Raw genomic sequence first — 15,094 nt, 5'->3', positions numbered from 1 at the left:
AACCGCGTAATAAATAGAAAGCAATGAGACAAATCCATACATCAGTAACAGACACACTATGGAAAGCAAAACCAAAAATATATATATTCTCAAAGTCAGTTTTGTTGAGGTTATTCCATATTTTTATCCATCCAGGAAAAAGAAAGTGAGAACAAAGCCGAGGTTTTTCCGGCAGAGGGAGGGGGAGGGGGGGGAGGGAGGGAGGGAGGGAGGGGGCGCTTCTGTCTGTTGATACGAGAAACAGCAATCACAGTTAAAAGACGAACAGACAGACGGGGGCCTTCCTCACCCCCCCCATCCCCCCCCACCCCACTTCCTCCCCCCTCTCTTTGTTTGTATTTGGTTTAGTTACAGTTCAGTCACTCGTACATAACTAGTAGCAGTAGTAGTAGCTTTTGGTTTTGGGTTTACTTTTTGGTTATTTGGTCCGCTGCTTTGAGCGCACCAGCTCCTGCTCCTCTTCCTCCTCCTCCTCCTCCTCCTCTTCTTCTTCTTCTTCATCTCCTTCCTGCTTTCCCCCTGCAGCTTTTCAGACCTTTGGCTCCTCCGCTCCTGACCACTTCTCCTTCTTCTCTTCTTCTTCTTCTTCTCCTTCTCCTCCTCCTCCTCCTCGTTTTCTTTTGGCCCCTTTGATCTGATCTTCGGAGACAAAGGGGAGGGGCAGATGGGAGGGAGGGAGGGATGGAGGGCAGGGTTTTGGGGGCAGTAAGGGGAACGCCGGTGCTTCACCTCTTCCTTTTGTTCTTTTATTTTATGTTTTTTTTTTTTTTTGGTTTTGGTCTTTCTTACACTTGTAGTGTATGTGTAGGGTGTTTTTTTTTTTCTCCCTCTGACACTGCTGAGGTTTTTTGTCTGGACACTCGTCTCCCGGGCGAATCCAGAGACAACGCTGCCAGAGGCGATGCTTTGGTATCCAAGAGTGACTGGCGGTGGGTGAGCAGTCTGGAAGATGACATGGACGATGGTTGTGTATGGGGAGGGGGGGGGAGGGGGGGGGGGTTGATGAAAAATCAAAAGAAGGCAAATAATATTGAAATTAAAAAAAAAAAAAAAAAATCCCGAGACCGTTTGTCCACATCTGCCTGTAGTCGGCGTAAATCCTCTGTGAAGGCAGTAGAAGCGGTTTTGAGCGATGATGACGATAATGTCGACAAAAATGGGGATGAAAATCACCTTTATGAGAAAATTAAGATGTAAAAATTCCCCAAAAATTCACTTTGAAGCAATCAAATCAACATTACAACTAAATTTGACCAATATATTCATTTGAACTTCACAGACCGAGTCAGAGTGGAGTTTCCAACACATGATGGCGTTTTTTTTTTTTTATCCCATATTCGTGCCAGAAGGGCAGATTCTGCTACACAGTACGATGTAATGAACACCAGAAAGCTTTTAAAAGTTATTTTTGTACCACAGTTTTTTTATGGACTGGCATCTTACCTGACACTACGGCAGTTCTAGTAGTAAACCCCACCCGTCTGCTACTCCGGACCCATAAAACAAACACCCTAAGGTAGGTCGATCACTGTAAAGCTGTAAAGAGAGAGGTAGGTTGATGTCCTGCGAGTGGGATCGGCTGTAAAACATCCAACTGTACGTAGTGTTGAATAAAAAAAAAAAAAAGTACCATTAAGAGCAAAGAATACAAAATAATAGAAAAATAGATGCTTCTTCAACTCAAAATGTAAATAAAAAAAAAAGGAAATCCTGAGTGAGATGGGAAATGTTTGGCATGACGTCGAATGAAGTACTAAACTGATCCTGCACAGATCAGAATGCAAAAAGTCTTTTTGAACTAAAGCTTTTCTCTCCGTTTGTTGTTTTTTTTGTTGTTTTTTTGTGGTTTTTTTGGTTTTCAGTTTTTGGTATTTGGAGATTTTGGTTTACATCTTTGTAAGTGTGTGTCTCTCTTCGAGCATATTTTCTTTTTTTGTTTTAATTTGGTTGCAACCCCAACGACCTTCCGGGCTTGTTAAACAAGTCTTTTTCTTTGCCTCCCGTTTCACACACAGTTTCAGTTCTTCATCCCTGCCCTCATCGAGTTTGTTTTTTGTGTTTTTTTTTTTAAAGCCTGGTGTTCGTTTCTCCCGACGTCGAGCAGAAACGCTCCTCAGCGTCACCTCTCCAGCTGTAGATCATTATTTGGTTTCAGATTTCCCCCCTTTCCTTCTGCAGTTCTCTCTCTCCTCCCCGTCCTCCCTCTCTCTTTGCTTCGTCCACTCGTCCGTCTGTGTATATTTTTGGCTTCAGAAGACTTCGGCGGGGCGACGCAGAGAGAAAGAAAAACTGAGAGACGGATCAGACGGAGAGATGGCTTTGGTTGAAAGGCGAGGTTGTAAATTCAGATTTGTAAAGCTCCTTTAATTCCTCCTCTTCCTCCTTCCTCGTCCTCCTCCGATAGGAAACTTTGGCTGTCAGTCAGGCGTCACTCGGCCATGGCCCCTCCCAGGGGTGGCGGCGAGGCTTCGCTGAAGGAACAGAAAGAGGCGGGGCTTGAACAAGGAGAAGCGGACTCCTCCGGGCACGAGGTCGGGCTCATGAGGTTGCTGGTGCCGGCGGGCGGAGATTGGGAGAACGAGAGCCTCGGGCCGCACCCTCCGCTGCTGCTGCTGACCAGTCCCATGGCGGGCGAGGAGGTGGTCGCCATGGAGCCGGTTACCATGGGGAGGAGCGTGGGGCGGTTGAGGAAGAGAGAAGAGCGGAGGGAGGCGGGGACAGCGGGGCCCCCGGGTCCGCCCAGAAGAATGTGACCGCCGTCGAGGCCGGAGAGGGGCAGCTGACCACTGCTGGCTGCAAGGGCTGGGAGGGAGCGAGGAGAGGAAGAGGAGAGGAAGAGGAGGGTGGACAGAGGTGGAGCAAGGACAGGAAGATGAGGGCAGAGAGGGAGAGAGAGACGAGATTTTAGGGTCAAAAAGAAATGAGGAGATGAAGATGGAAGGAGAAGAAAAAGAAGTGATGGATATAAAATTACAACGTGAAGAGAGGAAGAAATGTAAAAGTAGTCGCAGTGAAGAGGACGAGGAAGGCGATGAGGAAGGACGACATGGCGGCAAAGAGAGGGTGGAGGAGGGCAAAAAAGTTTGAACAAATAAAGGCAGAGCGAATGATGGAAATAAAGAGAGAAGTGAAAAGAAGTCAGTGAACAGATCAGACTCATCAGCAACCAGGAAAACATGGAGGGTGGAAATGAAGAAGATGAGAAGAGAGAACTTCAACGACGGCTCGACAACCAAAAACACGCAAACTAGGAACCTTTTTCTACATTTTCATATTTACAGTATGGAAATAAATCATTTATAGGAACATGCAAATGATTGAAGGATCCGTTCACACAAATCACAGCAAAATATGAGCGGCAGACAAAACCAAAAACTATGTGTGTGGATAGATAACACTAAAAGTAGGTAAATATATATATATATATTTTATATTTTGGTGTACTTTGTGTGAACTGATCCTTTATAGATGAACATGTCATATTTGGAGGTGATGAATACTCAACTTAATAAATCAAGAGTTGTCGGCAAAAGATGAAGATGGAGATGGTTTTTACAACACGTGCACAAAGTGGGAGATTTCCTGTTTCTTCCCGTGACGGTCTAAAAATAAAGCTATAATAAATTTATAATTAACAATACGTGGCACACTCCTCATCGAAAAACATTCAGTGGCCTAAAGAGGTTTATTTCAGATATGATGGGATATTTTTCTCGGCTGCGGCGTCGTTATATTTCAATGCACCGAGATAAAATCCCCAAACTGAAAGAGATTTTTCGTGCTGAACTACTGCAGCCGACTCGGCAGAATAACTCCTCCATCAGTCCAAACTCTGCCGCAACACAGAGTGACACCTGCCAACGTGTAACAGTAAACACTTTTATCCATTACAGCTCCACGGGTGGAAACATTCATCCAGAGGGGGGAACCACAACCTGAAAGCCTTTCAACGCTTCACCCCCCCCCCCCCTCCTCTTTTCACTCGGGCTCGTCTTTCTTGCCCTCCTTCGGCCTCCATCAGAGCCGCCAGAGCTGCAGTTTCCATAACAGACTGTATCCTTCTCATCAGCAGACGCCCGCAGGACGCCGGCTCTCAATGACGCCGAGCGGAGCGCCAGAAAAAAAAAAAAAAAAAAAAAAAAAAGGTCTGAATCGGCGCTATAGGGAGATGGAGCACATGACGGATTGGAAGCGCAGCTTATTTGTGATGCTTAATTGATTTGGCTGCAGATGGTCTCATCCAAAGAGAAGAAAACTAGTTATTTAGCCAACAGGGCCTTGATATTGAGAGGGAGGGGATCGTGCCTGTTCAACTGTTTACTGTAAGCTGACTTTGGCCTCCTAAGCTTTGCCATAAGGGGCTCTTGTCCCTCTCTGTGATAATAGCCGGCTATTGTATGAGAATCAAATTGAATCTTTCACCATACTGAGCGAGTCAGAAAGTTTGTGCTGAGGAGGAGGAGGACGAGGAGGAGTGTGAGTGTGAGTGTGAGAGTGTGTGTGCACCGGGCTTGCTGTCGGCTACCGTCATCCCAGGCTTTGCAAAGGAACTCATTTCGGATAGAATGGATGAAGGGTGAAATGGGAAGCGGTCTTAAGAGACGGAGACTCGTGAGGACTTGGCCGGGGCCAGAGGGGACAGTCGGCATGCACGCATGGACACACACACACACACACACACACACACACACACACACACACACACACACACACACACACACACACACACACACACCTTGCATGGTAGCCAGGGGATTGCTGCTGATGAAGGCCTGGTTCATCCCTGTGCTTACTCCCATCATTGTGTTCCTGAAATGTGGACGGACCACAAATGCACACACACACACACACACACACACACACACACACACACACACACACACACACACGGCAGGTTAACGGATGTAAAACCAACATACTTATAATGTGTCATTCAAAAACAACCGAAACCCTCCAAAAACAAAAATCACTGAAATGTAGGAGATCTTTACATGTGAACAAGTTAAACAAGAAAGCAGGAAAAAGTTGTGCACGTTGTTGTATTTTTATGCTTTCATTCAGGAAAGAAGAGTAAATTAGAAAGCGCTGTTTTTGGATTTTGAAGCAAAGAAATATTTGTTTCTATCTAGAACTAAAACGATTGCTTATTTTTATTGTCAGTTTATATGTTGATTCATTTTTCTGTCAATTACTATGTCACCAAAATGAGGGAAAAACTACAAAATTGAAGATAAATTGACTAAACCCCATCGTTGACGCTCACCCAGTGTTGAGCCCGGCGGTGCCGAGGCTGGGCAGAGCCGGGCTGGCTGTGCTATGAGGAGGCGGAGTCACAGAGGAGCTGACCGGAGTCATGGGGCAGGACGCTGACGGAGACAAACTGGCAACTGAGAGGAAGAGAAGAAGGATGGTGTTAAAGATGTGTGGCAGGTTTGTTGTCGCCGTACAACAGAGTAACAGCGTTATTACTAAAAACAAAAACAAAAAAAACCACTCCGGTGACATCGCTGTTCATCAGCAGTCGGGATCCTGAGCTTTCTGACCGTCTTCTTTAACTCCATTCGAGTGGAGAGAAGTCTGTGACCTGAAAGTATTACCTCGGCTCGACGGGCCAATAAATTTCCAGCTGTGTTTGTTACCTGTCAGGTCGTCTGTCATATCTGTGAAGCCGGGGACGGCTCACGGTGGAGCTGAGCTCTATAAATCACGAGGACGAGCCGTGACTCGCGGAGGTAAACAACTCAGAGTGGGACCGGGGCTTCTACGTCGTTGTCAACAGAACATCATTGTTTTCTGTTTCGGTCTCATTTTTAAAAGTGAAGATTTTTCAGCGTCTCATCGGACCAGCGAAGGACGACACAGAAACTTCCCCTCCAAAAAAACAACAACGTGACGAAACAGTTTAATCTTCCTGCGACCGACGTTTGGGCTCAAAAAGTCCACCGAGAAGCGCTGCGCTGACCTTTAATCATTTTCGGACACAGACGGTACTCGCGGCTCACCTGTTGTGCTGAGGCTGGTGGTGACCTGGGACAGACCGTGACTCGATATCTGGACGGAGAAAAGACAGAAATCAGGGATCCCTCAGTGAAACGGAGTCTCAGGCGGACTTCAGCGAGGCCGTGACGGCGTTCTCGGTTCTCCGGACCGTACCATGTGCGGGCTGTAGCAGGAGGCTTTGTGCGTCACAACAGGCGAGGTCTGGCTGGGCAGGGGAGGCGTGGTGCTGCTGGAGGGGTTGATGCGCTTCTCTTTCTGCCGACGGTTGCAGAACCAAACGCGGATCACCTCCTTCTCCATGTTGAGCTGCTCCGCCATCAGCAGGATCTCCTCCGAGGTAGGCTTCTGGTTCTGAGGAGGAAAAAAACCCAGAGGGATGAGGAAGGACTGAAGCCGCTGGCGACTCCTGACAGGAAGATCAGAAGGATGGGTGCTTGATTAAAAAAAAAAAGAAGAAGGTTTTCTAAACGAGGACAGAGATGGAGTTAAATAATAAAAAAATAAATAAAAAAAATATGTATACAATAATCACATGATAAAAACAACTTGATACGATGACGGCTTAAACGCTCAACTTCAACAATAAACATTAAATAATATAATTATTAAACTGGTATCTCTGACAGAGTAAATCAAAAAGGAGCACTATGTTTATAAAAGGAGAATTTATGGCTGCATTAGATTTTACAGGCGTACATAATAAACTGGCCACCTTAGTGTCTGTTCCTTTAATGCGGTTGTGAGGAAACATCTCATTATTGGACTTCCTCTGGAAAGCCCATGAAAAAAGGGAAATAAAATCACTGCGTTTGTTTTCATTCTTACGTTAATTTTTTTCCCATGAAATGAAAGATGGAACCTGCATCATTTCGTATTGAAATGTAATTCTCATACATTCTGACGCCTGTTAGAAATCCAGTTTTGAGTTTTGATATCATCTTTGTGCTCTCTTGCGTCGGTCTCCCTGAAACATGCAGATTTGTGTACAGCTGGTCGAGAAGTGAAACTGCTACCGAGCAGAAGTTGCGCTCCAGGGCCACTCGCACGTTGGTCTCGATGCTGGTGCGTTTCTTTCTGCGTCGGCCCGGCAGACCCTCGATGCCCATCATGGAGGAGGAGATGGAGGAGGGGCTGGGCAGCATGCTGTCTATCGCCATGGTTTCTGCAAGAGAGGAGGAGCGACGGAGGGGTATTAAAGTGCATTAAAACAAAAAGGAAATTAGAAGAAACTGGTATTTGTTCGAGAGAGATTATCGAGGAGCCTTCGAGAAGAACAAACAAAAAAAATACTTATGATTCATTTAAAAAAATAAAAATAAAAGCATGGTTGTTTTTTTTTTGACTGAGAAGCCGTTCTTCATCAGTTTCCTGTGTCATGGAGCTAAAACGCGTCCGCTCCGACTCACCTGCGTCACTCAGCCACTTCTCCAGCAGCGGTTTCAGCTTGCACATGTTCTTGAAGCTCAGGTTGAGCGCTTCGAAGCGGGAGATGGTGGTCTGGCTGAAGTCGTTGCCGTACAGTTTGCCCATCGCCACGCCGACGTCGCCCTGACGGAGACAAACAATCAGTGTTACTACTACGCGTGCGTAACACACACGCACACGCACACACACACACACACACAGTCCTCACCTGGGTGAATCCCAGCTTGATGCGTCGCTGTTTGAAAGTGCGGGCGAACTGCTCCAGCTCCTCCAGGTCGCTGGGCTCCTCCCCCATGTGACCTCCGTGACCTCCGTGACCTCCGTGACCTCCGTGACCTCCGGGGGTCAGTGAGGCGGCCATGGTGCTGCCGGACGCAGAGGTGGCGCCGACGGACGTCACGACGCCGCTGCTGCTGCTCCCGGTGGCAACTACAGAGCCTCCGCTGCTGCTGCCGCCGGTATCGCTGCTCTTCTCCCTCTGCGACATCACGAAAGACACACATGTACGTTTATCCGAGTGGCCTCGGTGGATGTTTATGTGCGGAGGTTGAGCATGTGAGGCCAGAGAAATGAAATCAATCCTCAATCCTGGACTTTTTAGCGTCTACTGGTGATTTGTCTAAAAATATTCAGAGAAAAACGCATTCTCACTTTCCGGGAATTGAAACAAACTTGTTAGTGAATACGTATGAGGCAATCAGCCGGGAAACATGCATAAAACATTCAAATTTGACCTCGGCGGCCTTAAATTGTGGAGATTTGATAGGCGGCATGCACAAAAACACAATTATTGAATGTTTAGAGGGAGCGTTTATCCGGCCACGCTGCAGTTTGTCGAAGCCGTGACCCCGCCAGCTTTGAGAGAGGCGACTAATTGACCGGACGTCATGCGTGTCATCTGCAGCTCATTTGCATTCGCGTCATGTGTGCATAACATACATGAACAAAGAGCGTGTCGCCGTGTTTGACATGACTTCATCACCGCTCGATCAGAAATCTGTAACGCGTGTGAGGATGCATTCATGCGTTATGTTACAGAAGATGAAGGTTGAGGACACGAGACGAGCTGCCGGTGAACATATGATCCAAAGCTCATGACGGAAAGAACACGCGATGGAAACACGTCTTAGGTTTCAATCTGCAAACAAGTTGTTCAAATATAAAGTGAGTTGTTTTGCATCCTGCAGGTGGTTTGCAGCAGATAAACGGCTGAATATCCGTCTGATGGACGATCTGTGGTGCAACGATCAAACAGCCGCTTCATCTACATACGTTTAGCTTCTTTCTTTCTTTCTTTCTTTCTTTCTTTCTTTCTTTCTTTCTTTCTTTCTTTCTTTCTTTCTTTCTTTCTTTCGCACTCACAAACAGATGTCCCACCTGTGCTTGGAGTCCCAGGCGAGGAGGGGTTGTCAGGAGTCCTCCTGGGCTTTGCTGAGGTAGCTGGATCAGATTTGGTGTCGAGAGCAAACCTGAAAAAAAACAAAAAAAACCCAATAACAAATACTCAACTGTTTAGTTTGATTATTTATTTAATTAACCATTAAAAATGCCAACATTTTTACACCGTGCATGAATATTTAGTCGTAATCAGTATTGAATAAGTTCATTTTGGACCGTGCGTGTCAGTGGTACCGGACGTTTGCTCACCCTGCTGCGGCTGCTGCGCCTGTGCTGGCTGAGACAGGAGGAACTGGGCAGGAGACTGGAGAGGATGACCCGGCATCAGAACCAGCTGCTGGAGCTGCAGCAACTGCTGGATGTCCTGCAAACACAAACACAAACACGCTTCAGTACCGCGCAGGAACAAAAGGAGGGTCAACCTACAGCGGGAAAACACGCTTATCAATTTAGAACAAAATAGTTTCAAATATTGCACCTCGTGGCTCATTAAAGTGGATCGTACCTGTGCTGTGAGCTGGATCGGCTGCGACAGGGCCAACTGTGGCGGGGCTTGGACCGTCTGCTCCTGTTTGATTGGATGTTGCTGCTGCTGGGATTGCGATTGGTTCTGCTGCTGCTGGTTGGCGTGTTGCTGCGCGGCGGCGTGGGCGGCGTGAGCGGCGTGGGCGGCGTTGGACTGCTGGACGGCCGCCGCCAAGAGCTGAGCCTGCGCCTGTTGGAGGAGCAGCTGCTGCTGGGCTGGGAGGAGAGCGGCAAGCTGGGGGAGGCCGAGAGGAGGAGGACGGAGGGCGGAGGGCGGAGGTGACGGCGACGAGGAGAAACAGAAATGAGGGGAAAATGAGATGAGGATGTAAAACATGCAGAAGGACGAGGAAAGGTCGCAGGGCCGGTATGACGGGAGAACAAAGGACGTCACACGAAAGACGAATGAAACGAAGACAAACGTAGGGACACGACAAAAAGTCAGGAGAGAAAACAGACGTATCAGCTGAGCATTCCCGGAGGTGTCGGTGAGTCTGTCAGCGGACAGTAAAAGCATGCCAGAGCAAGACAAGCGAGAAAAGCCACCCACTTTAAGAACATTTAGCTCAGGTATGTCACTCTGCTCTAAATACTTTGGAGGGCTTTACTGCAGGTTGTGCAAGTGTTTTCTTGTTATTCAGGGCAGCTGGATGCAGGTCAGATACACACTGAATATCTTTCTGGCTGCTGGACCATCGACGGTTGTCACAGCTTTACCCTGGATGGTGCATCGTGAACTGAGGCATGTTTGGAGCATTAAACACTTAAGTTTGGCTCATTTTACCAGCAGAGAGCAGTGACAACACACTGATGTGGACTTCTTCTGGTCAGCAGGCCGTCGATTTAAAAGAAAATAATCTTAGAGCAGTAAAAGAAGAATACTGCAAAAAGAAATGTAGAATTGTTCTCGTACTTTTTCTGTCTTTACCAGAAAGGACAAAGCTCAGAAAGAAGTGTGGAAGAATTTGTGCTTTGATCAAATTCAAAGCGAAACTCTGAGTGTTTAGACGGGACATCGAAGAATATGTTTATCCGCCATCTTTGTTTGAAAGTCACTTTCAACTGGGTTCCACTTTATCACATGTAAAGACCTTTATAAGATCTACTTCCTTCCATACTGTTCTGTACTCAGTGGTCAGGTCCGTTTCCTTGCTGGCCGACAAACACGTCACCTCTACTTGTAATTTCAATTCATATAACTTTGTGTGTGTGTGTGTGTGTGTGTGTGTGTGTGTGTGTGTTTTCTCACCCCTGCTAGCTGACTGCCAGCGAGCATCAGCTGTGTGTGGTGGTGTTGAGTCTGTTGCTGTTGTTGAGAGGGAGGAGCCAGAGGAGCAGCAGCAGGAACAGAGCTGTGTGTTATCTCAGAGCTCTCCTCGCTCTTTCTCTGAGGGAGAAAACACAAAAGGCAAATTCGGTTTTTAGCAAGATTATTTATAATTTTTTTTTAGTTTTTATAATTAATGTTGCATCACATTCACACAGTAACACAGTCTCTGGTCGAAGAGCTCATTTGCACAGCTGGGGCTCCACCCCTGTCAATGGGGCAAGAAAATGTTGGTTTGGTTACAGGCATTCAGAAAATAATGGTGTTATCTGCAAAATATCTACAAAATACCGCTTTTGCAGCCTTTGTGTGCACAAATCCTTCTGAAAATCCTGCAAATCTGAGAGAATTGAAGTCAAACTGGGAGCACAGACTTTTAAAGACAACTCTAGTGTGACTGCAATCAAAACCAAGGACAAACATTATCTTTATAGTCATTTTGCATGTGTTAAAATACAGAAAGCCAAGAAACGTGTTTCTGAGAATGTCGCGGCGAGATAAAACAAACGAGATCATTCAGGTGAAAAAAAAAGAAAAAAAGATCCTTCCTTCGAAGCCTCCCTTTCTTGTCCTGCTGCTTTACGCCCGATTCACAGACTGAAGCGTTCGCCGGTCATCTGTCCAAAAGCACGAGTCAATCTTCGTCATTTTTAGAGTGTCAGAAAAATTCCGCAGCCGCTGACCCCTGACCTCCAGCTGTCGTTACCTGCTCACAGCCCTGTCACTCCCCATCCATCACGGCCTCCCCTCGCTGCATCTTCCCGTCAATCACTCACTGTCACCTCATCCACATCCCTCTTTCCTTTCTGCCTTTCTTTCCCTCTGTAGGATCCTCTTTCTTTTCCTTCGGGTGGGCGGGGACACGGCTGCGTGATTTGCATATTGAACGCTGCCTCAAAGAGTCTCACCTTGGCACCAGAACCGGAGAACACATGTTCACACACAACCACATCTGAGCACATCTGGACGAGTGGCGGTTGCACACAGAGCTCCACCTGTGGAGGCCTCGGAGGTTTTAACACGCACACTAAAAACATCACGACATAAACTCCTCGCAGCCTGTAGATACATATCATTTTATGTTTTTCCGCTGCTGATAGATTGATAACTGGCTCACCTTGCTGCCAGCTGGTGTGGGAGAGAGGCTGAAGGGACTGGTTTTCATTGTCTGGACCTGCAGCGAAACATAAAAATTACAAAAATAAATCACGCCCATTGACATCGATACCATCCGATGACAGATTGAGATGAAATGCCAGCCTTTAATCAGCGGCAACCGGTTTCAAAGGAATCATAGTCGGCGTTACTCTCACGCTGCAGAGGTTGGTTTTTTTTTTAAGGAGGAGATTATCTTGTAATCAGTCTGACACAACATCAACAGCTGCGAGATCACAATTTGAACACATTTACTTAAACTAAAAACAAATGTGGACTTTCTCTCTGAGTTAACTTTGATTGAAAAACAGTTGATTTGCTCAATATTGAAGGAAAAAAACCAACCACAAAACTCTGTTTCTGTGTGGGATGAGCTCATAAATTCTCATTTATGCTCACAAGTATGCGGCATTATTTAAGAAAGCATCATTAAATGGCCAGTAAATGCTGTTGTTTTGATTTGATAAAGACATATAAAAGCTGGGATGAATGTTTTAATAATCTCTGCAACACATGAATTAATTGGGATAAAAAGCATAGTCCAGCGAAGACGGCTCTGATTGTTTGTTCGTCTGCATCATTCGTGTCCAAAAATACCAACCTGATCATCAGGGCTGTTTCTGTCAGAGTCTGAAACACACAAGGAAACACAAACTGTTAGCTAGACAGTGTGTGTGTGTGTGTGTGTGTGTGTGTGTGTGTGTGTGTGTGTGTGTGTGTGTGTGTTATACCTGAACTGTCCCCTGGATAGTCGGCTCCAGACTTTTCCTCCCCTGAAGCTTTGGACATCCTGATATCTGCAGGAAACACACACACACACACACACACACACACACACACACACACACACACACACACAAAATCAGGCCGCTGCGTGGAAAATACACCCAGGTACAACATATCACGCTGCCTCAGCTGACGACGGGTTGTTGGTTCAAATCTCTGCTCAGTGAGGAAACTATCAGGATTTATCCACCAAGTTTACTCAAAACAACCGAGCAGAAGACTGAGAACACGCAATGAACATATTAACAATATTACAGACGGAGCTGAGACATGAAACTGGTCACTAAGGTGATAAATGTCAAATGGAACAATGATTTTAATTATTTACATATTTTCCTCATCTGTTTTGGGCCTGTTTTGCCTTTACATTCAATTTGGGAACATATTAAAACTAATTTCAGAATGATAAACTGCAGCTTAACGGTGATCAACAGAATCCTTTTATAATCTCTACACTTTTAGATTTCAGATTTAGTGATTAAAAAAAAAAAAAAAAAAAAAAAAGACAAACCAATAAAAACCTGCACATTTACAGCTCTTTGATTAAATAACAAAACTGGATGTTTTTAACATTAAAAAACAAGATGTTTGTCTCGTTTGTTTGTGTTATGTATCCGTTCCCTCCGACTGTATTTCTTCTTCTACCGCACAGAAGCAAGAACACAGACAATCCTTCCCCCTCCTCCCCCTCCTCCTCCTCCTCTTCCCCCTCCTCCTCCTCTTCCTCCTCCTCCTCTTCCTGGTGAGTGGCTCAACATTAGTGCCTCTTGCTGTTTTGCGGGTCAAAGTTCATCTAAAAATCAATGCTGTCAGGAAGCATCGGGATTCAAAGGAACAAGGCGCAAAAGTGTCGGCAGCGAAACGTCTTGATCATTATTAATTGTTGCATCTGTTGTATTTAAAAAAAAATAAAAAAAATAAAAAAAAGTTTCATAAAGAAGAAGAAGAAGGAGAAAGTGCTCGACGTTGCTGCAACTCTACGAAAGTTTGGATAAAATCTGAAATGTATCATCGTCATGATAAAACTAGAGGATGTTCTTTAGGTCCTGAAACAGTCCGGAGATGCAGCAGTTTTTAAGAGTTTGGAGAATCATCACTGGTTTCCTGTTTTCGTTAAATAAAACCTTCATGCAGCGAAAATCTCCGCGAAGCAAAAAAACGTTATTGTCCCGCAGCAGAACTGATGACGTCCCGACTCTAATTCAGCTCTTTGAAGGTAAACTTTATTGAGCGGGAGGTGGAAGCGGGATTAAGAGTCGACTCCTAACCGGCCTCGCTGCGCCTCCTGTTCGTGGCCACTTCAGGGACCGCGGCAGTAATTGGTTCGGGAGGAACGACGCAGCAGGAACTGCTTACCTGAGCACCGGACATCACTCAGCGCCGCCATCTTGAATAAAACTCTCCTCCGCCCCTCGAACTCAACACTTCAACTTCTTTCTGTCTGCGCGCGGCTCGTTTTCTATCTTTTGCCGAGGACTTCTGCGTTCAGCGGCTCGTCCGAGGCGAACAGCTCTATGAGCTTCAACTTTTCAGCCGCGTGACTCGTGTGTCTGACGGGAAGAAAGTGAAAACAATCAAAGAGCACCTCGTGTAACCGGCAGCTGACGTCCACACTTTCTGCGTGATATTAACGGAGGAACCGGAGGGGGGCTTATTGGGAACGATGTTGAAGCGCGGTGTCGTCGTGTGCGCGCTAATCTCATCATCGGGGTCAGCGAGAGGTTCGAGGAGCGGCGGGAGAAGGTGGAAGGGACGACGGCAAGTAGTGGGACGAGGACGGACAAAGAGACGCCAGAGGGGAAGAGGAAGAAGAAGACGGAGCGATGAAGAGGGAGTTACAATTACAAATTGAAGCAAAAATAGAGGAAGATTATACATTTTAAAGTGAAAGAAAAACGAGAGAGAAGGACGATGACACATTTGTGTTTTGCAGGTGATTTTTTTTTTTTTAGGCCGAGACTTCATCACACACTCGTGTTTGCACTTCTTCTGATTTGACTTAATAAACATTAATAATAACATTAACCTAGATGATGAATTTGCACCAAAATTACATCATAAAAAGGATCTTTTGTTCAACATATAAAGTAGCAATGTTGGCATCTTTGCTTTGTGCAAAACATTGAAAGGTTGAAGATCACGATGTGAACACTTTGTGAACGTCCTCGTTTTAGTTTACTGGGGTCAAAAATGCAGAAATTAAAATCTCAGGTTTGATGTAATAAAAGGAAAATACAGTTAATTAGAGACTGAATGGACACGCTGCAGTTGCGTCATGTAACCAGATGGTGGCAGCACCCTCTTAGACATGCTCAGCAGGACTGTGTGTGTGTGTGTGTGTGTGTGTGTGTGTGTGTGTGTGCGTGTGCGCGCATCAGGGCATTTAAAAAGCATCTTATGTATTCAGTAGATAGTTTTGAAAGTGCAAAAGGAAATGCTGTCAAAGGAAATATTATCACAAACAAACGTCTCAAAAAA

General features: G+C 45.9%; 1 protein-coding gene across 1 annotated transcript in view; it reads right to left on the bottom strand.

The window, feature by feature from the left end:
* Positions 1-1,003: 1,003 nt before the first annotated feature.
* The window catches only part of pou2f2a (POU class 2 homeobox 2a), a 54,508-nt gene continuing 40,417 nt past the window's right edge, over positions 1,004-15,094 (bottom strand). Inside the window, exons 2-16 of the mRNA XM_069176845.1 lie at positions 12,562-12,627; positions 12,432-12,460; positions 11,793-11,849; positions 10,598-10,735; positions 9,329-9,583; positions 9,073-9,187; positions 8,803-8,894; positions 7,634-7,903; positions 7,407-7,548; positions 7,014-7,162; positions 6,154-6,351; positions 6,003-6,051; positions 5,264-5,387; positions 4,736-4,809; positions 1,004-2,802 (exon numbers count right to left, since the gene is read on the bottom strand). Coding sequence (XP_069032946.1) covers positions 2,429-2,802; positions 4,736-4,809; positions 5,264-5,387; positions 6,003-6,051; positions 6,154-6,351; positions 7,014-7,162; positions 7,407-7,548; positions 7,634-7,903; positions 8,803-8,894; positions 9,073-9,187; positions 9,329-9,583; positions 10,598-10,735; positions 11,793-11,849; positions 12,432-12,460; positions 12,562-12,627 — 2,132 coding nt within the window. The 3' untranslated portion in view covers positions 1,004-2,428. The remainder of the gene's footprint in view (positions 2,803-4,735; positions 4,810-5,263; positions 5,388-6,002; positions 6,052-6,153; positions 6,352-7,013; positions 7,163-7,406; positions 7,549-7,633; positions 7,904-8,802; positions 8,895-9,072; positions 9,188-9,328; positions 9,584-10,597; positions 10,736-11,792; positions 11,850-12,431; positions 12,461-12,561; positions 12,628-15,094) is intronic.

The sequence above is a fragment of the Embiotoca jacksoni genome, unplaced genomic scaffold (assembly GCF_022577435.1).
Source record: "Embiotoca jacksoni isolate LCO1_2020_lvr unplaced genomic scaffold, fEmbJac1.0.p SCAF_7, whole genome shotgun sequence".
NCBI lineage: Eukaryota > Metazoa > Chordata > Actinopteri > Embiotocidae > Embiotoca > Embiotoca jacksoni.
The sequence above is the reverse complement of the archived record's forward strand: the minus strand, read 5'-3'. Positions and strand labels throughout refer to the sequence as shown.